This window comes from Cebus imitator, unplaced genomic scaffold, assembly GCF_001604975.1.
Source record: "Cebus imitator isolate Cc_AM_T3 unplaced genomic scaffold, Cebus_imitator-1.0 Scaffold52, whole genome shotgun sequence".
Taxonomy (NCBI): Eukaryota; Metazoa; Chordata; class Mammalia; order Primates; family Cebidae; genus Cebus; species Cebus imitator.
In genome coordinates, this window is record NW_016107367.1 from 532,255 (window position 1) to 559,645 (window position 27,391).

The 27,391-nt window shown below is 44.3% G+C and overlaps 1 protein-coding gene and 1 non-coding gene across 9 annotated transcripts in view; both read right to left on the reverse strand.

The window, feature by feature from the left end:
- Window positions 1–27,391, reverse strand: part of TRAF3 (TNF receptor associated factor 3) — a 127,402-nt gene that overhangs the window by 31,005 nt on the left and 69,006 nt on the right. For 3 of the 8 annotated variants that reach the window (XM_017528051.2, XM_037738292.1, XM_017528050.2), the window contains 3 exons: window positions 23,736–23,855; window positions 2,529–2,790; window positions 1,012–1,063 (listed from right to left, as the gene is read on the reverse strand). In XM_017528051.2, coding sequence (XP_017383540.1) covers window positions 1,012–1,063; window positions 2,529–2,773 — 297 coding nt within the window. In that variant the 5' untranslated portion in view covers window positions 2,774–2,790; window positions 23,736–23,855. Of the gene's footprint in view, window positions 1–1,011; window positions 1,064–2,528; window positions 2,794–23,735; window positions 23,856–27,391 lie in introns of all 8 variants that reach the window. The other 5 variants (XM_037738293.1, XM_017528056.2, XM_017528055.2 and 2 more) reach the window with 3 other exon arrangements.
- On the reverse strand, window positions 6,988–7,095 carry LOC119471178. The gene has a single exon (XR_005200209.1). It is a non-coding gene; the product is annotated as a U6 spliceosomal RNA (small nuclear RNA).

Here is a 27,391-nt window from a genome sequence, read left to right on the forward strand (position 1 = left end):
AAAAAAAAAAAAAAAAAAAAAAAGAATGAATTGCTGGGTACAGTGGCTCACGCCTGTAATCCCAGCACTTTGGGAGGCTGAGGCAGGCAGATCACCTGAGGTCAGGAGTTTGACATCAGCCTAACCCGCATGGTGAAAATCCCATCTCTACTAAAAATACAAAAATTAGCTGGGCATGGTGGCTTGTGCCTATAATCCCAGCTACTTGGGAGGCTGAGGCATGAGAATCACTTGAACCTGAGAGGCAGAGGTTGCAGTGTGCCGAGTTGCATCACCTCGCTGCAGCCTGGGCGATAAGAGCGAAACTACACCTCAAAAAGTTTCAAACTCCAAGTGTGCCTGGCAGGGTTTAGCAGCACATGGATGACTGCTAGTCTCCATGAGAAGGACCAGGCCCCAGGAGAGAAGCTGGTGGCTGGCTGGCAGCCCCATCCTCTGAATGTGCAGACACACCCACAGGCTCTAGCTGAGGACAACCACAGGGGGTAAGAAGGCGCTAATCTCACTCATGGCTAATGACTTCAAGGTATCACCAGGGGCGGGAGGGGGTGGGGAGTGCAAACTCAAATGAACCCCTCAGCCTAGCATGTCTGAAGGTAAAATCCAGTGTAGGAGCTGAGTAGAAGCTGTCTGGGATAAAGACCCGTGATGACAGAAGTGACACAACCACAGACAGCTCTGCCAGGGACAGGCCTCTCAGCACTTTGCTCCCATCAACCCCCTTACTCCTCACACCAGCTCCCAGCATCTTGGCAGGCGATATGATTATTACAGGTGAGGGGGTGAAGGAGCTCACGGAGCTCACACCGCAGGGGAGTGGCCAAGTGGATCTGAACCCACTGTCCACCCAGGTGATCATGCGGTACAGCGTCCTGCCTAGGAGGCTGTGGCATCCGCTGCCAAAACTGAGGGAACGTGTCGTGCCAGAATGCCAAATGCAAACTGTGTGAAAAGTACTACCCAGCTGAAAATGTGACAAAATGATTAAAAAAAAAAACAAACCAAGAATACCTTATCTTTAACGATGCTCTCTTGACACGCGGTACATTTTGGACTTGAGGAGCTGTCGGGAAACACACACGACCGCATTAGAGTGGAGTCCCTTTCCTGAGGGGACTCAGGAGATTCCCGGAGCATTCGCTCTACGGTCAGGTCTGCACAGCGGCTCACAGCAATAAGCAGAGCTTCAGGTCGCCCTCGTGATTTGCGTTATGGAGGAAGCCATGGGAGAAAAGGGCTGCATTTTTTAAATGGTGATTTTTTTCAAAAGGAAGTTACCAAGCAGAGCAGCTTAGTTCAGTCCCACTTGGAAAGCCCCCTCCACTTAATATAAAAGTGAAATTTTATTTTAGAAACCAAAGCCAGGTGTCTGCAGAGCAGCCCTTCGGTGTAAATACCTGTTTACTTGGAGAGCCTTGCTCCTGCTTTGTAAAAGCAGCCAGCCCTTCTCCACAGGCCACTTGCTTCACTGTCTATTGGAAGGCCAGTGGTACCCGCACAGGCGGACCAGCCTCCCTCCCCTGTGGCCACCCTAAAGCAGGGCTCCAGCCCCTCCTGCACCGGGAGGCTTCTCCTGGGCCCACAGTGTAGTCCAGTTCTTGTGTTAGGAGACATGGTGTTCTGTGTCTCCTGTGCTGTCACTAAGCCCAAATGTCATTTTGCCCCCAAGTGGGCAAAGGTGAGTTGACTCTTTGGGATGAGTGGGCAAGACCACAGAGGAAAGCACAGAGAAGGAGCAGGGCGGGGGGTGAAGGTAAGTGACAGGGCAGGGGGCTGGCTGCTAGGCCCAGGCTGGGGCTCGGGGGCAGCCTGGGCTTGAGTGCTGTGGGGGGAGGAGCTGGCAACCTTCCCAGGCCAACATGCCCTGATGGCAGTGGCCAAAATCAGGGTATCCTGCGGCGACCCCAGCACCAGCACCATGCCAGAAAACACGAGGCCTGCAGGGTGAATCCAGGTGCTGTCCTGGCCGATGCTATGCTGCAGGGAAGCTCCAGCCTGCCTTCACGGTCCTCCAGCGTGCTGGCGCCGGCGCTCAGCAGTGAAGGGCTGCCAAGGGCTGGGTGCACGTTGCACACGCGCCTGCTATGTAAGCGTGCGGCCCAGGTTTCTGCTCCGGCAGGGACCCACCCAGTCCTTGAGGCTGACCCCATCCTCCCGCCTCTTTCCAGCACCTTGCACACCAGCACACGTGCCCTTAAATGACTGGCTTATTTCCTGGTGTGTCTCCTCCATGGAACCGTGAGCTTCCTCAATAAAATACCGCAACACATACAAGGGGCGCCAAGGCTCTGCGGGCAGAGTGGAACGACGCGGGCGGGATGGGTCAGACAAATGGAGGCCTCAGTAAACTCAGATGCGGGGTCCCACGGTACCTCCCCAGCAGATTCACAAGCGGGGCCCAGGGGCTTTTACGGACTTCTTCAGGGCTTTACACCGCTAGAGGTTTTATTTTAAAGAAACGAATGAAGGACAGAGTAAGGCCAAGGGCCAAGGAGGCGGCAGGTGGGGGGCCGGGCAAAGGCGCCTACCTCAGCAGGGCAGCCATGCAGCTCTCGCAGAAGCGGTGGCCACACTCGGTCTGCTTCGGGCTGCACAGCACCAGGCGGCACTTCTCACACTTGTACTTGTCTTCTACGGCCTTCACAAACTTCTCCTTGTAACCTCCTTGCTCAGGGACAAAAATCGGCGTCCCTGCACTGCGGTCAGTGTGCAGCTTCAGCGGCGGGTTGGTCTGCAGCGTGCCAGGGGAGTCCATCTTCTTACTCGACTCCATTTTAGGAAGGAGGCGTTCTGCTGGGAAGGACAGTAAAGAGCGCGCCGTCACATCCTCATGCCGGGAAACACACAGCTTTGGGAAGGCAAAAGCGTCTGAGACGTGCTGTCTTTTGGTTTTAGGTAACAAAAGAATCCTTCCAACTTTAATATGTGTTGGGAACAAAACATGATCAAATATGCTTCCCTCCTTTCTGTTTTACCCAAACACACAGAAACTATTGATATTACTATTCAAAGAACTTCCTAAAAGGTGTACTTAAGAAACTGGGCGAGGCACAGAGGCGCACACCTGTGGTCCCAGCTCCTTGGGAGGCTGAGGTGGGAGGACTGCTGAGCCCGGGAGGTAGAGGCTGCCCTGAGCTATGACGGCACCACTGCACTCCAGCCTGAGTGCAGAGCGAGGCTGTCTCCACAAATTTAAAAAGGTTAGTAATAAACAGAGTATTCTTGAGGTTTAAAAAAATTACACATACAGTACTACTTTGCTGTGTCGTAACTCTGAATTCAATGCATCATTCTGAGCTTTTGGCTAAACAACGGCTGTTCTCAGCCAGTTTTCCTTCCTCTCTGACTTCTGCTAGATGACTCTCGATGCCACAACTCAGGTTGGCCTGGTCAACCTGCTTCTGGAGCCCAGGAGCTGCTCCTTCCCGGGGAAGCCCTGTGAGGTGTGCCCACAGTACCCAAAGTGCTCCGTTTTGACGTCCACCCTCATCTTATTAATCTAGCACCACCATGACCCAGCAGGCTGAGCACAGGGCTGCGGGGTGGGCCCACTGTGGACGACAGAGCACGCCACACCACGGTGCGCTGGAGGGGAGCATGTGAGGGGTGTGGCTCCCTGCGTGCACAAGGGGGCTCAGGTAGATGCCAATGTACCCAAGGGCTGTGCTGGTAGAGGGGACACCACACGGGTCTCTCTTCCACACCTGCTGACAAGGTACTCTGTGAGACTGGCTGCCTCCCACCTGCAGGTTCCCACCAACAGGTAAAGCAAACAGCTCCCCAAAATGAGCCACAAAGGTCCCTGCCTGCACAGCTCTGCCAAAGGATACCTCAAGATCAAGTAAACGACAATAACCAGGAACATGAAGGAGTTGAATTGAGTTCCTGAAGAAACTTGAGCTTTAATAAAAATTACACGGTGCACTCATAAACACACTAATAATTTGATCAATGATCCTAAATACATGCTAACACTTATCCAAAGCACAAATTAAATGTTTCCAGATGGTGGAATGAAGTCTGGCTTCTCTTGTCTTTGTTTTCTGGATACCGTGCAGTGGCCATTTTTACAAGGAAAAAATCCTTGTGAATGCTGGCCAGTGTGGAGGTCAGTTTGCACACCATGAACTTTCTTGAAAAGTTTTTGCCCAGTGCCTTATGACCTTTATGAGGTCTCTGCAGGGCAGCTCCGGCTCAGATGCCCTTCCTGTCTCAGGCTCAGCCACACCACTCCCCTCCTCAACAGCTCCTGGCCGGCCCTGCACCCCCATGTACCTTGGTAAGGAATGAGGGGCTGTGAAGGGAGGAGAGGGACCCAGTGAGCACCAGACTCAGAAGCCTCAGGGAACACCGCTGCCTCGACCAGCCGCCTCACATCAGCCACCTCTGCACTGCAGGGTTTTTCTTGTGTAGAATTTCCCACCTCCACACCTCCTCCATCCTTTCCCATGACACGGTAACGCCTCAGGTAAACAGAGGAAGTTTCTTTCAAAAGTAACTCACCATCTCCCTCAAAAATGCACTGCGTTCCTTCACTCAATTCATCTGTTTGCTACTTAGAGAAGTAGGAGCCAAATTCCTTCCACTCCTGAGGTCCTGGGCATGGGGGGGAGGTAGCTATTGGGTGGGCAGCAAAGCCCCTCCTTCCAAGCCCCGTTCTTGCTGCCTGCATGAAGCTGACAGGCACATGAGCTAAGAGCCTCCCAGCCCGACTTCACAGCTAGGAGAAAACAGGAATGAACGCTGGCAGCAGAGAACTTCAGAGACTGATGAACTGGCGTTCCAGCCACTGGGTCAGCTTCACAAAACATTGCTGTGGCAAAGTGTGGGAAATTGCTTACTTGTGAAAACAAAAAGTTTTAAAAACGTTGATGTTAAGGTATATGTATCGTAGGTGTCTTTTCTGTCTTTGCTTACAAACTTGCTGGTCCATTACGATGCTCACTCATCTTTCCAAGCCAAGCAGCAAGGGCAGCTGGTGCTAGCCTTGACCGCCAGGTATCAGGGTCAACCAGCCTCGACCTGTGGCCCTGGCCCTGGCTGCCACTCTGCTCTCCACACTGGCCCGATGTCCCTCAGGTGCTCTGAGTTCCCCTAGGCCCAGCCAGGCCACTGCAGAACCCACCCAGACACACGCAGGCCAGCCCCCCACCTTCTCCAGGAGGCCACCCTCCCATCCTCCCCTCTCACTCAACTCCTGCAGCCCGCTCTGTGCTTTCCCGGACCTCCTGCTGCTAAGACTGCATATAACTATGTTTCTCCAGGGTATATCCCCTAGAACAGAGAATCAGGAATTGGCAAACTACAGCCTCTGGGTCAAATCTAGCCAGCAGCCTATTTTTGTAAGGTCTTTGAACTAAGAATACTTTTTAGATTTTTTTTTTTTTTTTTGAGATTGAGTCTTGCTCTGTTGCCAGGCTGCAGTAAAGCGGCACAATCTCAGTTCACTGCAAACTCCGCTTCCCGGGTTCAAGCAATTCCCCTGCCTCAGCCTCCCAAGTAGCTGGGACCACAGGCACGCGCCACCACACCCAGCTAATTTTTTATATTTTAGTAGAGGTGGGGTTTCACCATGTTGGCCAGGATGGTCTCGACCTCGTGATCGGCCCGCCTTGGCCTCCCAAAGTGCTGGGATTACAGGCGTGAGCCACCATGCCCAGCCTGCTTTTTAGATTTTTAAAGTGTTATAAAACAAAGACTAAGTGTGTATGTGGTTCACAAAGCCTAGGATATTTACTTTCTTGTCCCTAACAGAAAGAGGTGACCAGTCCCTGCTCTAGACTCTACATCTAGAGAACACAGAGGAGTTGCTGGCGCATAGGTTGTATGAAAGGCCAAGTTTGTAACTGAGCACCAAACTGCTCTCCAAAGCACAGGTAACAACAAACACTTCCACCAGCAGCACGGGAATGTCTGTGAACCTACACTCTCACCAACACTTACAGTTATCAGTCATCTTCATTTCTACCAACCAAAGACAAGAATCTTGCTGGCCCTCATCCTGGTTAGAAAGGTTTGGCATCTTTTCATATGCTGAGAAGCCACTTGTTTTTTCTTCTGTGAAATGCCAAATTGTGTCTCCTTGTCATTTTTTTCTTTGTGTGTGTGTGTGTTTTCAGGAGATGGAGACTCATTCTGTTGCCCAGGCTGGAGAACAGTGGTGCCATCATGGCTCATTACGGCCTCAACCCCGGGCTCAAGCAATCCTCCCACCTCAGCCTCCAGTGTAGCTAGGATTATAGGCACATGCCACCAGTCCCAGCTAATTTTTTAATTTTTTCAGGAGCTGGGGTTCTCGCTGCATTGCCCAGCCACCTCTCAAACGATCCTTCTACCTCAGCCTCCCAAAGTGCTGGGATTATGAGCATGAACAACTGCACCTGGTACTGTCATTTTTTAATTGCATTATTTTCCCTTGCAATATTTATGTGGAGAGATCCTACATCTATTTACTCTGTTAACAGCTAATCCTTTGTTAGTTATATGTATTACAGATGTCTTTTCCCCATTTATGGCTTGACTTTGTTGTTTTAATTACTATACTTTAAGTGTAGGTTTGTTACATAGATATACATGTACCATGGTGGTTTGCTGCACCCATCAACCCGTCATCTATATTAGGTATTTTTCCTAATGTTATCCCTCCCCAATCCCCCCACCCCCGCTCTTCCTCCCTTAGCCCCCTACTCCCTGTCAGGCCCCAGTGTGTAATGTTCCCCTCCCTATGTCCATGTGTTCTCACTGTTCAACTCCCATAGTGTTTGGTTTTCTGTTCCTGTGTTAGTTTGCTGAGAATGATGGTTCCCAGCTTCATCCACGTCCCTGCAAAGAAGATCAACTCATTCTTTCTTATGGCTGCATAAGTATTCCATGGTGTATATGTGCCACATTTTCTTTAACCAGTCTATCACTGATGGACATTTGGGTTGGTTCCAAGTCTTTGCTATTGTAAATAGTGCTGCAATAAACATACGGGTGCATGTATTTAGAAATATGGAACTGCTTCATTAATTTGCATGTCATCCTTGCTCACGGGCCATGCTAATCTTTTCTATATTGTTCCAATTTTAGTATACGTGCTGCCAAAGCGAGCACTATGGCTTGACCTTATTTATGGTGTCTTTTAATGAAAAGAAATCTTAATTGTATTAGGCTGAGCCCACGTGGTGGCTCATGCCTGTAATCCCAGCTGGGAGGATCGCTTGAGGTCAGGAGTCCAAGACCAGCCTGGCCAACATGGTGAAACACTGTCTCTACTAAAATACAAAAATTAGCCGGGCATGGTGGCACACGCCTATAGTCCCAGCTACTTGGGGGGCTGAGGCAGGAGAATTGCTTGAACATGCCTATAGTCCCAGCTACTCGGGAGGCAGAGGTTTCAGTAAGCCCAGATTGTGCCACTCCACTCCAGCCTGGGCAACAAAGTAAGACTCCATCTCAAAAANAAAAAAAAAAAAAAAAAAAAAAAAATTCTGATTAACTTGTGAGTGATGCTGGTAAAAAAGGGACCGTCCAATATACACAGAAAAACAGAAGGCAGACCTAATTCTATCACAGAAGCAATGCCAAAAGGAGGTATTCTCAGTGAGACTAGTAAATGAGCCACTATGTCAAATTGACAGATATTGCTCAAGGAAAACATGCTTTCTAAACAAAAGCTGAAGAAAGAAATGACATGAACCCTGAGCAGAGCTAGCCAGCAGCCCCGTGACCTTCTGTAGCAATAAGATGGCCACAGGATTGAACTGGCTGCTGGGAAAGCAGGAGACAGACGCCTCAACAGGCACCAGAACCAGTGGACAGACAAGTCTCAGGTTTACTGATGGCCCCTGACTCTCCCAGTGATCAAGAGCCACCAAGAGCAGTCACCTCTGATCTGAAGTGTAAGAATCCTCTAATCACCTCCTGAAGCAGCTAGGACAATAGAGATGACATCTGAACTCCTCGAATAGGATATAAATACCTACCTGTCCTGCCTGAGCAAAGGAGTGTTTTGGATTTAGGAAAACCAACACTGCAGACACATTTCTCACAATCAACTCAGAGGCAGACAGTAACAACCATCCCTACTGCTGGGCACTAATCTGGTGGACCCCCTCAGACCAATGCAGTTGTGCGGGAGGGAAGCCACCAAGGTGAATCAGCCCCTGGTTCCCCACCACCGATGTAACACAGAGGGCAAGAACCTCAAGGTCACCAAGGAAACATTTCTATCTGTAGGACCAAGTTCTCAACAGCAGGGAGGGCAGTTTTTACTAACAGGTCCTCAACCCAACAGGTATACAACAAATACCAACAAGGATAATTCACTGCATCTTTTATGATATTTATCCTTGTAAGCCACCTTAAATCTCCTGTGGAATCAGGTAAGGTGTACATAAATTTGGCAAACTCAAAAGTGATCATAATTTACAAATTTAAATTATGTCCTAGAATATTAAATTTAAATTATGACTACTAAGTAATGTCCACAAAAATGGCTGAGTAAGGAACTCAAAGTCCATCCTTCAATATGTGCAAGTTTTAAAACTGCCAAAAACTGTCAGCATCTATTCTTTTTAAAGCTTTGGAAACTAAAAACTTGCAGCAATCGGCAGAAGACTTAATCAAGAGAAACAGCGAATCTCAGAAAGAACAGTGAGTCCCACGGTACTTTAACCTTCTCTGGTCCCATGCTGGCTGCAGCAGCGGCCTAGAAGACAACAGGCGGCCATTCCGGTGCATGCACTGGTCCCAGAGGGAGTGGAATGGGCCTCATCTGCAAAGAACTGCCACTGTTTGTTTTGACCTGTCTGTTGACTCCCTGGAAGACAGGCTCAAAGGGCGTGACTTTACCTCCTGGTGCTGAGGCATCTACTAGGGAAAGCAGGGAAAAGGTTATTGGAAACATTAACAGACAGACATATTTGCTGCTGCCTGAACCACTGGTAACAGTTGAGGCAAACAATAAATTTAACCAAAAGCATGGGAAGAAAAGCTGAAGAGTAAGATGTTTTAGAAATAAGGGTTTGAACATACTATAGAAATGATCCCTAGAAATAAGGGTTTGAAAAGCTCTGACACATTCTTGGAAATCTAGAAGGCTCCACAAATGCCCAGAGCTGTACACGTTCAGGAAAGACCTGAAAAAGCCGAGGCTTTCACCTCTGGCTGACCTTCAGGTTCTGGGCAAGCAGGCAGCGAATGCTAAGGGATCACCATCAAATGCCTGGCTGAGTGTTGAAGGCATGCTCCAACAAATACACAGACCTCATCTCAAAAGAGTGGGAGACATGTTTTGTTCTAAGTACTTAAAAAAATCTTTGTCTAATTGCGAGCTGACCACTATGCTAATGGAACAGCGAACTCAGTGGCCACACATGATAAAGAATATATACTATATAAAATTAGCTCAGAAAAGTAACTACACAAACAATGACTATAACAAGTAGCCAACAAACCCCAGAGGAGAAGGAAGAATCTCATTCCAAAGCTGCCGCAGTATAAATTCAAACTTCTAGTTTTCAACACAGTATCACAAGGGATGCAAAGAAACAAGAAGGTACAGTTCACATGCAGAAAAAAGGCAAGTAACAGAAATTGTTCAAGAGGAAGCCCAGACATTAGACTTATGGATAAAGACTTTAAATGTGCTACTTTAAATATGTTCAAAGAACCAAAGAAAACCATGTCCAAAAATCTGAAAGATCCATCAGAACAATGTTTCACTAAATAGAGAATATTTATAGAGAAAAAAATTTTTTTTAAAAAAGAACCAAACAAATTCTGAAGTTGAAAAGCACAAAAACTGAAATGAAAAATTCACTGCAGGGGCTCAACAGCAGAAATCAACAGACAGCAATAACAATCAGAGAACTTAGGACAATTTATATTATATAATGAAGAAATAGCCTCAGAAACTGGCAGGACACCATCAACTGTACAAACAAATACATCATAAGACCTCAGAAAGAGACAAAAAGAATGTTTAAAGAAATAATGGTAGAAAAGTCTTGCATTTAATGAGAAACATTAATCTGCATACCCAGGAAGCTCAACAAACTCAAAGTTGGATAAATTCAAAGAGCCACACCCAGACACACTGTAGTCAAACTGTAGGAAGCAGCAAGAGAAAAGTGACTCTTCAAATATAAGGATTTCTCAGTAAGATTAACAAGTGATTTCTCATCTAAAGCCAAGGAGGCCAAAAGGTGACAAATTAAAGGGCTGAAAGAAAAAAATCTGTCAACTAAGAATTTTTTTTTTGTTTTTGGAGATGGGATCTTACTCTGTCACCCAGGCTGGAGTGCAGTGGTGCAATCACAGCTCACTGCAGCCTCCAACTCCTGGGCTCAGCAATCCTCCTGCCTCAGTCTCTCTGGGAGCTGGGACTACAGGCCAGCACCATCACGTCTGGCTATTTTTCAACCAAGAATTCTATATCCAGTAAAACTGTCTTTCAAAAATGAATGAGATCCTTCCCCAAAAATACTAGAAAACTCCAAGTGAGAGTCATCCCAGGAATGCAAGTTTGGCTCAACACACAAAAACCAATTGATGTAATATATATTAATAGAACAAGAGGAAAAAACCCTACACAATCAGTTTAATTAATGTAGAAAAAGCATTTGACAAAATCCAACACCCTTTCATGATAAAAACACTCAGAATAGTAGGAACAGAAGGAAAGTTCCTAAGCATGATAAAAGGTATCTGTGAAAACCCATATGCATTTACACTGGCGAAAAACTGAAAGCTTTCCACCTAAAAACAGGGACAAGACAAGGATACCTGTTTTCGTCACTACTAGTCAATACTTTATTGGAAGTTCTAGCCAGAGCAGTTAGACAGAAAAAAAAAAAAATCCAAATCAGAAAAGAAAGAGTAAATCTATCTCTATTCACAGACAACATTATCTTATATATAAAAAGTTCCAAAGAAACCACAAGAAAAACAAGCTAAGAAATTGATTCAACATAGTTGCAGGGTAAAGATCAACACACAAATATTAGCTGCATTTCTATACACCAGCAATAAACAAGCAAAAAAAAAAAAAAAANAAAAAAAAAAAAAAAGAAATTAAGAACACAATTATATTTACAATAGCATCCAAAATAATAAACTACCCAGAAATAAATTTAACCAAGGAGGCAAAAGACTTTTTCAATAAAAACTACAAACATTGATGAAATAAATTAAGACAAAAATAAATGGCAAGACACCCCACGTAAATGGATTGGAAAACTTAATATTTTGGTAAATACTAACTATGGCATTACCAATAATTTATAATGTTTATATCCATAAAATAAATGGCATAAATATTACTAGGTGTGTTTCTGTGAGGATGTTTTGGATGAGATTAATATTTAAACTGGCAGACTGAGTAAAGCAGACTGCCATCCTCAATATGAGTGGCCCTCATCTAATTAGTTCAAGGCCAGAATAAAACAAAAAGCCTGACCCTTTCCCTGCATCAAGGCAGGTTCTTCCTGCTTGCCTATCTTCAAGCTGAGACATCAGCTTTTTTCCTGCCTGTGGACTCAAACTGAAACAATGGCTCTTCCTGGGTCTTTGGCCTGCCAGTTTTCAGACAGGAACTACACCACTGGCTTCCCCAGTTCTCAGGCCTTCAGGCTTGGGCTAGCACTAGAAGTAAACCATCTGCTCTCTTGCGTCTCTAGTCCACCAACTCCTCCTGCAGCTCTTGGGACATGCCTACCTCCATGTGTGAGCCAATTCCATTTAATAAATCTCTAAGACACACACACACACACACACACACACATACATATACACAATTGGTTCAGTTTTACTGCAGTACCCTAACATACTACCCAAAGTGTTTTACAAATTCAGTGCAACCCCTATTAAATTTCCAACAGCCCTTTTATGCAGAAATAAAAAATCTGAGGCCAGGCACCATGACTCATGCCTAGTAGTTTGAGATGCTGAGGCAGGAGGATCTCTTGAGACCAGGAGTTCAAGACCAGCATGGGCAATATAGTGAGACACTATCTCCACAACAGGAAAAATAAAATAAAAATCTGATCCTCAAATTCTTAAGGGACTGCAAGATGCCTGAAAGAGCCAAAACAATATACTGAAAAATAAGACCAATGTTTTAAGACTCATATTTCCCTCTTTTAAAACTTACTACAAAGCTTTAATAATCAAAACTATGTGGTACTGGCAGAAGAACAGACATACAGACCAATGTAATAAAATTGAAAGTACAAAAGTAAACACATGTATCTATGGCCAAGTGATTTTTTTTTTTTTTTTTTTTGGACAGTCTCGCCCTATCACCCAGGCTGGAGTGCAGTGGTACAATCTCAGTTCATTGCAATCTCTGCCTCCCACGTTCAAGCGATTCTTGTGTCTCAGCCTCATGAGTGGCTGGGACCATAGGCGCACACCACCACGCCTGAATAATTTTTTGTATTTTTAGTAGAGATGGGGTTTCACTGTGTTAGCTAGGATGGTCTCGATCTCCTGACCTTGCAATCCACCCGCCTCGGCCTCCCAAAGTGCTGGGATTACAGGCGTGAGCCACTGCACCCAGCCTGCATTTTTTAGTAAAGATGGGGTTTTATCATGTTGGCCAGGCTGGTCTTGAACTCCTGGCCTCAAGTGATCTGCCTGACTTAGCTTCCCAAAGTGCTGGGATTACAGGCATGAGCTACTGCACCTGGCCTCAAGTGACTTTTGACAAGCGTGCTAAATGAGACTATTCAGCAGGAAAGAATAGTTTAACAAACAGTTCTAGGCCAGCTGGATTAACATTTGCAAAGCGAACTTGGACCTCTACCTCACTCCAGATATACAAACTAACTCAAAATGGATCAACAATCAAAATATAATAGCTAAAACTATAAAATTCTTAGAAGAAAATACAGGGGGTAAATCTTTAATGACCTTGAATTTGGCAATGGATTCTTAGATACAACAAAAAAGTACAAGCAAAAAAAAAAACTAGATAAACTGAACTTCACCAACATGAAAAGCTTTGTGCACTAAAGGATGTTATCAGTAAAGTGAAAAGACACCTAACAGAATGGGAGAAAACACCTGCAAATCACATTATCTATTAAGGGTCTAGCATCCAGAATATATAATATATATAAAGCTGTTTTTTTTTTTTGGAGACATAGTCTCACTCTGTCGCCAGGCTGGAGTGCAGTGGCAGTGGCGCCATCTCTGCTCACCGCAACGTCCACCTCCCAGGTTCAAGCGACTCTCCTGCCTCAGCATCTCGCGTAGTTGGGACTACAGGCACCCGCCACCACACCCTGGGATGATAACTGCTATTCTCTTTGGATTAATCTGCCTTGCACTCTTTGCTGACGGCTGTGGGGGACAGAATTAGGCATGTACAGGATCACAAGACATGGGGATCTTTTTCTCCCGCAAGGAGGAAACTAGAGCTGATGGGACTGCTGTAAAAGATCCCTATGCTCCCAACAAGCAGCTACCTGAACTTCTGATTCAGTGTCAGCCGCAATGGGTGGGTCTTTCTCTGGCCTCCTTGAGCCTCTCACCTTCCCCACCCTCCTGCAGGCATTGCTTTTCTCCCTTTCTTTCCTTTCCCTTTCCTATCTTTTCTGTTATTCAGGGCCACCATCATGCCCAAAGACCACATGTTTGAGAATCGCCCTTGAGAGCTTGACCCTGTAACCACGTGGCAATACTTTCTCTTGGTCTCCACCTTCCAGGGAACAGGAATTTTGGGGTTCATGTCATAGTTAGTTCTACAAATTATCTTGAGCAGTTAAAAGCCTTTGCAAGCTCAAAATTGACTGCTCTGGGCTCCTTCTGGGAAAAGCAATGGAAACTGCCCAATGCTGCAGCTTAGCTGTTAAGGCTGTCTTTTCACAACGGTGGCTCGGGTTCAGGTTCAATTTTCAGCCTAGAAAATGAGCACTTTCTGGTTGGTATTTGGGTGACCTTTGCCATTTGTTGATTCTCCTCCTCTCCATAAACTGTCTTAAATTTTCCTTTCTCTGAGCACCTGGGAGGTTACATTTGGTAAAGTTCAAAAGCCAGGAATATTGGTGGTTTGGCGTGGCTAAAGTGGCATAATAAGAGGTTGAAAAGGACTTTTAGAAGAGTGCCATGGTTAAAAAGTCAGCTTAATTAAAAGTGGATATTCAAGCTCTAACAGCCTGGAATTTCTTAGGAAAAACACGAGGTACCACACACCCTGTTTGGGGAAAAACCTCTATTTTCCTCACAGAAGCCCAAGAATTACTAAAAGTGGATAGATACCTCTCAAAATCTAAGGCTCTGTTCTGTTTTGCACTGCATTACTGCATTATCTGATATTTTTTTTTTTTTTACTTTCGGGGATATCAGAAATTACTTCACATTATGAGAGAGCTTTGGTGAGTAATAACTAGGTAGAAAATATTTAATACTTATGGGGACAGATAAATGGCATGGGGGAGATACTTGGATCTTTGCATGTCTGAATCAAAAGCATGCTCTTGGCCACCTGGGAGGTATGGAGAGATCCTCACCCTTCCCCACTGAGAGGTAAGACTCCAGTGGGGGATGGGCTGATCACAGAAAGGGCTGACTGGCTTTGGGTTGCTTGGCAATGAAATACGCAGTAAAATCACTGCACTGCTGTGTTCTGTAGCGTTTCTCTTTTGGGATCCAGGATTCAGTATAAAAATGGGACCTTCGATTTTTGGGGATCTGTTTTGCCTTCCAACTGTGCCTGCTTATTCGGCTGTGAAGCTGCATGCTTTCCTAGCCCTGGTCCACCATGAAGCCGGTAATCCAATTAGGAAACTAGCAAATGAAAAGCCTTACGACTACTGGGTTTTCTTTTGTCTATGTATTTATATGTGTTATGTGTGTGATATAAAAGGCTTTGATTAATTGGCTTAAAAATAAATGCTTAAATCAGATATTTTGTCAGAAAAGTAAAAAGTATAATGCCTTTTAATTCATGTGATTTAAGCTGTAGGAAGTAAAGAAAAATTTAAAGATTATTGGTAAAATAAAAGAAACAAAATTAAAAAAAAAAGATCATTGGTAAAAAAAAAAACATTTGGTCTAAATCGAGCAGGTCAAATCACCTAGAGCCGTTAGATTCTAGGTAAGGCCTGGGGACCTGTGGAGCTGGCCATGCTTCCTAGCTATGCTAGAAAGAGTCAGACCTTATCTGCTCTCCTGCCTGGTGTCCTAAGCGCCATGCCTAGTGCATAATGAAAATTGCTCACCAAGTTTTTCACCAGAAGTAAAAGCTGCTAAGGGTTAATAGTATGACATACTTGAGACTACCTGAAAAACAGTTCCACACGCGAGGTGTGTAAGGAAAGTGAAATGTGTTTTCAGTAAAAGAAGGCATGTGAATGTGGATTTATTTTTTTGCCCTAGATTAAAGGGTTAAGGGATTGTTTTCAGTTAGGAGAAAGCTGAGGTTTGCAAAAGTTGTGGAAAGTCTGTGAAATATTAATCTTGTAAAAGAAATTCTGTGTGTGAACATATTGACTAAAGTCAAAGGGAACTATTATAAGTTCTGTAAACTGAACACCGGACTAAAAGCAGAACAGGTTTTTCTTAGAGCACTGGTCTGCTCTTTAACAAAAATTGGTAAAGGGTTATAAAAGGTTTATAAGAATCTTATCTTATGGTCAGACATTAAAATTAGGCAGATTTGTCTATAACGTTTGGTTAAGAATTGGGTTTAACATTAATAGTACACTAATGCAATGGTGAAATTTGGCTTATTTGTTATAAAAATCATACAGGAAACATTGCCAAATATGAAATGGTGTTTGGCTTTCTTTGACCTGTATTTACATAAATTGTTATTGGTATGTGTTCCAAAGTAATGGGAAACTCCTAGAATTCTGATTTGACTCAGTGTATGTTATTAATGATTATGTAAAATTGTATGCCACAAAAGTAATCAAAATTCCTAGTCAGTTGTGCCTTTGGTAGTGGTTGCCTTAAGACTTTTTGTCATCCACAGACAACCATTGTGTTGATCTTCTTCAAAAGGTGGTTTATAGTCAGCTACCGGACTTCGACAGGTGCTCTTAGATACAGGTTTCTAATAACTGGAGATTGTGACATTAGAATAGAGAAAAAAACTTTCGGGAGTCTCATGGAGAGCTAAAATGATTATGAAGCAGAATAGGAGTTAACTGCGTGGATTGAACAAAAGACTGAAGTAATCTTTTTTGACTTTTTGCTTAAAACGTTGCTAATCATTTTTGTTTTTCAGAGTCAAGGAAACTTTTGAGCTACTTACAGCTTTGGATAATTGAGTAAAGTATACTTCTGTGAATAAAATCTGAAGGATATTTGTTTCTCTCTACCTGCTTTTTCCAGAATTTGGAAACTATTCGTGAGCATTCTTATGGCAATATAGTTATTTGCACAAGTGCAGTAAGAATCTGTTTTCTTTTGCAACAGGACGCAATTAGAGAAACTAGTTACTTTACCAAGGCTTTGACTGGATTGGTGTGCTTCCCTTTAAGGACTCAAACTTGACTTATAGAGCCAATAAAATACCCTTGGGAAAAATGGCCTCATACCTTGTCTACACAGTTCCTGTGCAGGGTTCCTAACCTATGGTAAGTAAAGAATGTCACTTTCTGACAGGCCCAGGAGCCCCAAGTCATCTTGAGACCTCAAGAGGAGAGGAATTTCCTCACAGGTTATTTGAGGGTATAAACCCATGGCTGGGCTTGGCTTTTTAAAAAGTCTTATCTGAGGTTCCTTTTATGGAACAAAGTACCATCAAAGTCAATTTTTTAAATGCTATGTGAAAAATAATTGTTCTTGCTGCATTTTATACAAATAATCAGGCCAAGTATAATGAAGCAAGTCAGTCTTAACATAATTTGTCTTCAGTAAAAATGGGAGACTAGAGAGAGAAAATACATTCTGTGTCAGGAAGTACGGTACAGCTGTTATTAGATTCTAGTCTCATCAGCTGTTTTTAAGTTTTTTTCTGTAACTGAGGCTAACCGTGCTTACTCCTCTGAACCAACCAGTGATCTTTGGCTACTGCTCAGAAGAAACAAGAGAGAAGGGGAATGTAAAAATCTAGATCAATATTCTAATTCTGGGCATGTACTGGAATCAGCTAGTGACCCGTATCAGCTTGGTTTCAACAACTGCCCAGTTCATGGAAAGCCTTCTTATTTAGTTTACTCATGATACTTTTACTTATTCTGCTTTACTGTTGTGGAATATATTGCTGTTGTACTCTTTGTGTAGGGATGCAGGATAAGTTTACTGAATGTTTTCTTAAACTGAACACTTACTAATCTTCCAGATATCACCTTTTATTGGAACTTGGAGTTATGAATGGGCCTCACCATACTGATGCTTTCTGGCTGAGCTATTCTCTATCCTGAATACGAGAGACTCTCATAGGCAAGAATATCATCACCCCATTCCACCTGAAGAAGTTGCAGAAGATGGATCTTTGTCCCTCTACAACTTTTATGATAAGGCGTCCCCTGTGAAAGGGAGCGGGGAAACATGTTAGAGGCATCTGAACCAGAGCAATTCCAGCTTGAATGGGGGTGAGGAAAATATGGCTGAGACCTACTGGGCTGCACTTCCAGCAGGTTAGGCATTCTAAGTCACAGGATAAAACAGGAGGTCGGCACAAGACACTGGTCATGAAGACCTTGATGATAAAACAGGCTGCAGTAAAGAAGCTGGCCAAGACCAAGATGGCAATGAAAGTGACCTCTGGTCGTCCTCACTGCCCATTATACTCTAATTATAACGCATCAGCATGCTAAAAGACACTTCCACCAGCACCACATGGCAACATCAGGAAGTCGCCCTGTGTGGTCTACAAAGGGGAGAAACCCTCAGTTCCAGGAACTGCCCACCCCTTTCCTGTAAAACTCATGAATAATCCACCCCTTTTTAGCATATAATCAAGAAGTAACAATAAGTATAAAAGCAAGCAGCATGGGCTCTGCCTATGGAGTAGCCATTCTTTATTCCTTTACTTTCTTAAGAAACTTGCTTCAACTTGAAAAAAAAAGGAAAGAGGCCAGGTGCAGTGGCTCACACCTGTAATCCCAGCACTTTGGGAGGCCAAGGCAGGTGGATCATCTGAGGTCGGGAGGTCGAGAGAACAGCCTGACCAACATGAAGAAACCCTGTCTCTACTAAAAATACAAAATTAGCCAGATGTGGTGGCACACGCCTGTAATCCCAGCTACTTGGGGGGCTGAGGCAGGAGAATCACTTGGACCTGGGAGGCAGAGGTTGCAGTGAGTGGAGATAGTGCCATTGCACTCTAGCCTGGGCAACAAGAATGAAAACTCTGTCAAAGAAAAGAAAAAAGAAAAAAAAACGAAAGGAAAGAAAACAAGAGGAGAGGAGAAGAGAGGTTAGGGGAGGGGAGGGGAAAGAAAGGGAGGAGGAGGGGAGGAAGAGGGGAGGGGAAAAGAGGGGGGGAGGGGAGGGGAGAAGAGGGGAGAGCAGAGGAGAGGAGAGGAGAAAGGAAAATAAATACAAATCAAACCCACAATGAGTTCCCACTTCACACTCAGTAGGATGGCTGCAATTTTTTTCTTTTCTTTTCTTTTTGAGACAAGGTTTTACTGTCATCCAGGCTAGAGTGCACTAGTGTGAACGTGGTTCGCTGCAGCCTTGAACTCCTGGGCTCAGGCTCAGGCAATCTTCCCATTTCAGCCTCCCAAATAACTGGGAATACAGGTGTGTACCACCAGGCCCAACTAATTACTTTATTTTCTGTAGAGACAGGGTGCCACTATATTGCCCAGGTTGGTCTCAAACTCCTGGGCTCACATGATCCTCCCATGTTGGCTTCCCGAATTGTTGGGATTACACGCATGAGCCAATGTGCCTGGCCTTTTTTTTTTTCTTTTTGAGATAGAGTGTCATTCTGTAGCCTAAGCTGGAGTGCAGTGGCACGGTCTCAGATCACTGCAACCTCTGCCTCTTGGGCTCAAGTGAGTCTCGTGCCCCAGCCTCCCGAGTAGCTGGGACTACAGGTGCGTGCCACCATGCCCAGCTAATTTTTTGTATTTTAGTAGAGATGGGGTTTCACCATGTTGCCCAGGGTGGGCTCAAACTCCTGAGCTCAGGTGATCCACCCACCTCAGCCTCCCAAAGCTCTGAGATTACAGGTGTGAGCTACCGCATCTGGCCTGTAATCTTTTTAAAAAAGGAAAACAACAAGTGTTAGGATGTGGAAAAACTGAAACCCTCATACACTGCTGGTGGAAACGTAAAATGGTTCAGCCACTAAGGAAAAGAGGCTGGCAGTTCCTCAAAAAATTAAAACATTACCATATGACCAGCAATTCCACTCTTAGGTATATGCTCAGAAGAACTGAAAAAAGGTACTCAAACACATGTATACACATGTTCGCAGCAGTAAAACGTCTATAAGGGTAATTTCTTTTCTTTTTTTTCTTTTGAGATAATTTCTTTTCTTTTTTTTCTTTCTTTTCTTCCTCTGTCACCCAGGCTGAAGTGCAGGGTGCGAACATGGCTCACTGTAGCCTTGAACTCCCAGACTGAAACAATCCTCCTGCCTCAACCTCCCAACTAGCTGGGACTACAGGCATGCGGCACCATATCTGGCTAACTTTTCTATTTTTTGTAGATACAGGGTCTCGCCAAGTTGCCCAGTCAGGTCTCGAACTCCTGGGCTCAAGCAATGGTCCTGCCTCAGCCTCTTAAAAGTGCTAGGCTTACGGGCATGAACCACCCGCCTGGCCTATGATGGTAATTTCTAATCTGTGAATATATCTGGTCTGTTTACACTGAGCTGTGGACAGGTAGGAATACCCGTGTGTTCCACAGGCAGGCTTATCACCAGAAGTAGCAAGAAATAAGTGAGGCTGTGTATGAGGAAGGATTGTGAAAACCTTTGATTAGATTTCTTGATTTAAACATAAATAGCTTTATTATAATTGCCTACATATGGGCATAAAAATAGTTAAATTCTATCTTTATCCTAAAATTTAGATATGACCATTATAAGTTAACGGCAATTCTATATTTATAATTATTGTATTCATAAAGAAAAATTATGCAAATTCAGTTAAACACATTAAAGATGGCATTTGAGGCAACTTTTAGGGACTTGCCAATTAATGTTTGGCATCCTGATTTGTGGGAGCACCTTGGAGGTTCCAATGCTCAGATGCTGGACACAGGCGCCTCTGGTTAGCATGGCGGTCATATACATGCTGGGAACCCGAGGCGACCGCCTATTTAATGGCCCACTTCCTATCCTCCCTGAGCACCAGGTTTGAGAAGAGAACGTTTGTTCCCACACAGAGAGAAATGGACTGCTGAATGGCAACAACAGATCCACTGAGCAAAGACAGCGCTAAGAAAACTACAGTGAAAGCAACTGTGACTGAAAAACGGCCCCTAAGCCAGTACACTTGGAGGAGCTGAGGAAGGGCCGAGACCAGAACTACCAGGAGCAGCAGCACCTGGCACTCTGAGCTCCGCAACTTTTTTTTTTTTTTTTTTTTGAGACAGAGTCTCACTCTATTGCCCAGACTGGAGTGCAGTGCTGTGATCTTGGTTCAGTGCAACCTCTGCCTCCCAGGTTCAAGTGATTCTCTTGCCTCAGCTTCCTGAGGAGCTGGGATTACAGGTGCACACCACCACACTCGGCTATTTTTTGTATTTTTAGTAGAGACGGGGTTTCACCATGTTGGCCAGGGTGGTCTCAAACTTCTGACCTCAAGTGATCCATCCACCTCAGCCTCCCAAAGTGCTATGATTACAGGTGTGAGCCACCACACTCAGTCTGCAACTGTTATTCTACAGCCTTCTTTAAGCAGAATTTTTACTCTATTACTTACTGTTTGCTACAGTTCTAGACACAAATTTACTATATTTTGAGGTCTCGTTTTTAACCAAAGGAAAGGCATCTCTAATTTGAGAGAATTACTTCATGAAAGTGTAGTTTCTCGTCAGCTACTTGGGAAGGCCCTCGCTCACAGGTGAGGCAGATCTATACCCAGTAGAGCAAAGGGGTGGACTGGATCCCTTTTACTTTCTTCTCTGCCTCCATTACACTAATGATTTATGTTCCCTATTTCTATGATTTTAGTTGAACTACATTTTAGTTAGAATTTAAAAACTGGAAACAAAAGTACATCTGCTGACAAAAGGGTGCTCCAAAAGCTGGAAAGCCCGGGGAAAACCAAAAAAGGGAAGCAACAGATAAACAAAGCAAAAGTCTCCTGCCACAAGACAGCAATGACACACTTGGGGAAAAGCAGCTCCACATCCAGCCCAGCAGGGCAATTAGAGGTATCATCCAAATGATGCCAATAAAGGGAGAAGGGCAAAGATCATGAGCAGACAGGTGTGCCCTGCTGATAACAAGGCTTTCCGAAAATCCATATTCATGCAAACATTTCAGCATACTGACTCTGTTCCTGATACCTGATGCCAAATGCTCCACGCCGGGAAGCACCCTGGGCAAGTGACGGGAGGCTGGATTCTGACCAGACAGATAGGCAGATCACAGTCACACATGAAAAGCCCCCTTAGGACAGGGAGGGGGAGACACACAGACCAAGTGACTCAGGCAGACACCTAGGAAAGAACCTGATTAAATCACAGTATAAGACATGGTCTTAAAGCCTTCAAGAAAACAACAGTCATTTGGGGCCCAACATTGTCAATATCTCTTGGTTCATACAAGTTAGGATTTTTAAAAAGTATTCATTCAACCCTTACTATATGCAAAGGCACTGTGCCTCTTCTGGCCCAGGGCCAGAGTCCTGCCATCTGGACAGGAAGCAGGGAGAAGAGCCAAGGGCTAAGTCCACTCAACATGCAACCAAGCACAGGCAGCACCTCTCCAGATGGAGGCCGCCCCAAGGCCATGCCCGCCACACGGGGCTGGAGCCCCGGGACTGTGTAAGGGGTAGAAGTTGTAAGTGTGACAAGGTTCATCTTCCTGGAGTATCAACTATATTTGAAGAAGTGAAAAGCATAAAACATGGTCACACTGAGAGGCAGATTATAATGTGTTGATCAATTGTTAGAATAAAACATGAGATTTCAAAAAATCCTGGATCTGCCAGGCACCATGGCTCATGCCTGCAGCATACTTTGGGAAGCCAATGTGGGAGGAATGCTCGAGGCCAGGAGTTCAAAACCAGCCTGGGGAACATAGCAAGATCCTGTGTCTTTTAAAATAAAAATGACAAAAGGGGAAAAAAAAAACAACACTGGATCTCACATCTGTACAGATGTGTGTCTCCTGGTGAGGGTGCCATGCACCTCTGAAGCGCCTGTGCTGAAAGGCTGAGCCAGAAGGAACGGGCCTCTACAGACACCCAGAGGCAGAAGAACATGTCCAGTGGAAACAGCAAAGGCCAGAGTGGGGGAACTTCTGATTACTGGACAATCAGCCAGGATTCTCCAACAAATAAAATGCAAGGAAAACAGAGATGGGGAAAAGTATTCTATTGATTAAGAGACTCAACAGACATATCACCTAACTGCAATTATTTGGACCCTGCTTCAAGCAAACTAAAAATACCAGACACTATTGGGGAAAACTGAATGGTACTATGATGATACTATGATTATAAATGAAATTTGAACAGCAGTTTTCTTGACACTTTTCAATTTATGAAAAATAGCTATGTATTAAATCTCATTTTGGAAGCAAACATTTCAAACTTTTTATACTTATATTAATGTTCTAACATATGAAAGATTTATTATTATATATATATTTTTGAGATGGGGTTTCGCTCTTGTTGCCCAGGCTGGAGTGCAATGGTGCAATCTTAGCTCACTGCAACCTCTGCCTCCTGGCTGGGATTATAGGTGTCTGCCACCATGCCTGGCTAATTTTTTGTATTTTTAGTAGAGATGTGGTTTTGCCATGTTGGCCAGGCTTGTCTCAAACTCCTGACCTCAGGTGATCCACCCGCCTTGGCCTCCCAAAGTGCTAGGATTACAGGCATTAGCCATCGCACCCAGCCCTATTTTTTTTTTTTTTTTTAAGGGACAGGGTCTTGGTCTATGGCCAGCCTAGAGTGCAGTGCCATGATCCTAGTTCCTTGCAGCCTAAATTCCTATTCCTGGGCTCAAGTGGTCCTACTGCCTCAGCCTCCCAAGTAGCTGGGACTACAGGCACACACCACCACATCCAGTTAATTATTTTATTTTTTTAGACAGGGTCTCACTATGTTGATCAGGTTGGGCTCAAACTCTCAAGAGATCCTCCCATCTCAGCCACCCAGTCACAAATTAAGAGTTTGAAACACAGTATTTTATTTTCTTTCAAACTCCTAGAGAAAGATGCTTAAGGAGCAAATGTTCTTGTATCAAAAAATGTAATACTCCATGAGGCAGGCCACACCCCCAGTTGCCTGCAGTGGGCACCTTCTAGGGAAGGGTAGGTCTAAGATTTCGGAAAGCAGGCCTTTCACAAAGAGGTGCAGGCCATTACTCTTGGTTTTCCAACTTACTCACTCATTCGGGCCATCAGGTTACAATGTCTATTATTTTCAGTTTAATACTGGTTTGAAAAAAAATGAAAAATAAAAATAAGGCCAGACACAAACCAAAACAAAGTGCCACGTATGTAGAAAGTCAAATACATCTGCTGAAGAATGAAAGTGCTAAAGCTAACAATGAATATGTTCAGGATGTTTTACAATTTAATTACTTGATTTTTATGCAAAATGAAAAATTAACAGCTGAAGAAAGAAATCTACACAAATTAAAATTTTCTAGTGGCATACCTGTGTGTCATATGCTTTAAGAAGAAATATGGACGCTTGATCAGGAAGGACTTCAATAAAAAAAGAAGCGAAGCAATGCCAAACTTATCCTTCTTTAATTACTGCAGTAGAGTCCCTTACCTAGAAAATAATAATAATATTTGGTCAATTCTCATCTGGAAAATATTTAGAGCTTTTAAAAATGAAATTTCGCTGGGCGCGGTGGCTCAAGCCTGTAATCCCAGCACTGTGGGAGGCCGAGGCGGGTGGATCACGAGGTCAAGAGATCGAGACCATCCTGGTCAACATGGTGAAACCCCGTCTCTACTAAAAATACAAAAAATCAGCTGGGCATAGTGGCGCGTGCCTGTAATCCCAGCGACTCAGGAGGCTGGGGCAGGAGAATTGCCTGAACCCAGGAGGCGGAGGTTGCGGTGAGCCGAGATCGCGCCATTGCACTCCAGCCTGGGTAACAAGAGTGAAACTCCGTCTCAAAAAAAAAAAAAATAAATAAATAAAAAATAAAAATGAAATTTCAAGGCCAGGCACAGTGGCTCATGCCTGTAATCCCAGCACTTTGGGAGGCTGAAGAGGACAGACCACCTGAGGTCAGGAGTTTGAGACCAGCCTGACCAACATGGTGAAACCCCCATCTCTACTAAAAATACAAGAATTAGCCAGGTGTGGTGGCACACACCTGTAATCCCAGCTACTAGAGAGGCTGAGGCAGGAGAATAGTTTGAACCTGGGAGGTGGAGGTTGCAGTGAGCTAAGATCATGCCGCTGCACTCACTCCAGCCTAGGCGACAAAGTGAGACTCCATCTCAAATAAATAAATAAAAATAAAATTTCAAAATGTAAATTTCTATAACATGAAAAAATTTAAGATTAAACATATTTAACTACTGTACATGCATGTGTTTTGGAGATTTTCCACATTTTTTAATGGAATATGCATTATAAAAACTATTTTAAAATTTGCTTTTACCATGAGGTATTACTTACTTAGAGAAAGGTACAGGAAACGTATATATACAATTTCATTAAATTATTATATAAATACCAGTCTAATTACCACCAAGGCCAAGGGATGGAGCATTTCCAGAACTCCTGAAAGACCGGGCGCCTTTCTCTGACCCCAAACCCCTTCCACCACATGCATAAGTACTCCCTTAACAAAATTTTTTTTTTTTTTTTTTTTGAGACGGAGTTTCACTCATGTTACCCAGGGTGGAGTGCAATGGCGCGATCTTGGCTCACCGCAACCTCCGCCTCCTGGGTTCAGGCAATTCTCCTGCCTCAGCCTCCTGAGTAGCTGGGATTATAGGCACGCGCCACCATGCCCAGCTAATTTTTTGTATTTTTAGTAGAGACGGGGTTTCACCATGTTGACCAGGATGGTATCAATCTCTTGACCTCGTGATCCACCCGCCTCGGCCTCCCAAAGTGCTGGGATTACAGGCTTGAGCCACTGCGCCCGGCCAACAAAATGGTTTTTATTTGATTTGTTGAGGCAGGGTCTTGCTCTGTCATCTGGGCTGAAGCGCAGTGATGCAATGGCAACTCACAGCAGCCTCGACCTCCTGGACTCAAGCAATTCTCTCACCTCAGCCTCCCAAGTAGCTGGGTCCACAGGATGCCACCACACCCAGATAATTTTTTTATTTTTATTTTTTGAGGCTGGATCTCCCTATGTTGCCGAGACTGGTCTGGAACTCCTGGGCTCAAGTGATCCTCCCACCTCACCCTCCCGAAGTGCTGCGATTACAGGCATGAGCTACTGTGCCTTAACTTGTATGGTTATCATTTCCTAACTTTTCTTCAGAGATTTATCGCCTAGGTGTGCAGCCCGACCAAACGTAATTTATATAAAATCCAGAAGCAGATGAAAATAAACAGAATCAATGAGGTGGATGGATTGCTACATATATTCTTGTCTTGCTTTTTTCTTTCCCTTCTTGGTTGTTACTGTGTCTGTAGTTTGTTTTCATTGCTGTGTAATATTCTGCTCAGTAAATATGCCACAATTTAACCATTCTCATCCTCTAGTGTGGTTTCTGCTTTGGAGCAAATGAAAACACTACTAAGATTTTTCTGATACAGCTATCTCAAGCACTTTAGGCATATATTTCTCTAGTGCACATATCTGGAAATATGACTGCTAGCTTATACAGTAAAGCCAAACTATTTCCCAAAGCAGTTGTAATGTACACTCCCATCAGAAGGGTATGAGAGAGTTTCTGTTGCTTAACTTTTTCAACAATTGTTAGACTTTTTAATTCCTACTAACTGAACAGAGATATAATACTATTCTAAGATTTTTTTTTTTTTTTTGAGACATGGTCTACTTCTGTCACCCAGGTTACAGTGCAGTGGCACAATCATGGCTCACTACAGCCTTGAAACTCCTGGGCTCAAGAGATCCTCCCTAGTAGCTAAGATTACAAGCACATGCCACCATACACAGCAAATTTAAAAAAAAATTTTAGGCTGGAAGCAGTGGCTCATGCCTGTAGTCTGTAATTCCATCACTTTGGGAGGCTGAGGCGGGCAGATCACCTGAGATCAGGCGTTCGAGACCAGCCTGGCCAACATGGTAAAACCCTGTCACTAATAAAAATAAAAAGTTAGCCAGTCATGGTGGCACATGCCTGCAGTTCCAGCTACTCAGGAAGCTGAGGCAGGAGAATCTCTTGAACACGGAAGGCGGAGGTTACAGTGAGCCAAGATTGCGCCAGTGTACTCCAGCCTGGGCAACAAAGTGAGACTTCATCTCAAAAAAAAAAAATTTTTTTTTAAGAGATGGGGTCTCACTATGTTGCCCAAGCCTGGTCTCAAACTCCTGGTCTCAAGCAATCCTCCCGCCTTGGCCTCCCAAAGTGCTAGGATTACAGGCATGAGCCACCACACCTGGCCAACTAAGAATCCTTTATTATAGAATTTTATAATAATTTTGAATAAAGAATTGATGAAATTGTACATCTGGGAAATACTGCAATGAAGATTTAATTTTGTAACCAAATATCTGTTCACATTCCCCATGGTTTCTGTACCCTGACTTCTTGTCAGGTATAAATTCCTAGGTCAGTCCTCCAGAGGCATTGATTCCAACCCCTGGGCCTGGGCAAAGCCTGTGATTTGCATCTGGTCATTCAGAGCATCTTATTCCCCTGCCCAGAGCTGGTTCATCTCTGAACATAAAACCCAGGTCAGAATTAATGAGTCTCCTCTTCTCACTATTGGACTTAAAGAGATTCTCACTCTTTCCCAGAGAACCTGAACATGAACACATGGAGGAAGATGCTGGGGAGGAAACTGGCCCAACTGAACCATCTATAGTCAGCCCTGACTTAGGTTTTTCAGTTGGATGATCAATAAACCTTCCTTTTATTTACTTCAAATAGCTAAGGTTGGCCAGGTGTGCTGGCTCACACCTGTAGTCCCAGCACTTTGGGAGGCCAAGGCAGGCAGATCCCAAAGATAGGAAATGAAGACCATCCTGGCCAACATGGTGAAACCCTATCTCTACTAGAAATACAAAAAATGGTTGGGCCTGGTGGTGCACACCTGTAATCCCAGCTACTCAGGAGGCTGAGGCAGGAGAATCACTTGAACCCAGGAGGCGGAAGTTGCAGTGAGCTGAGATTGCGCCACCGCATACCAGCCTGACGACAGAG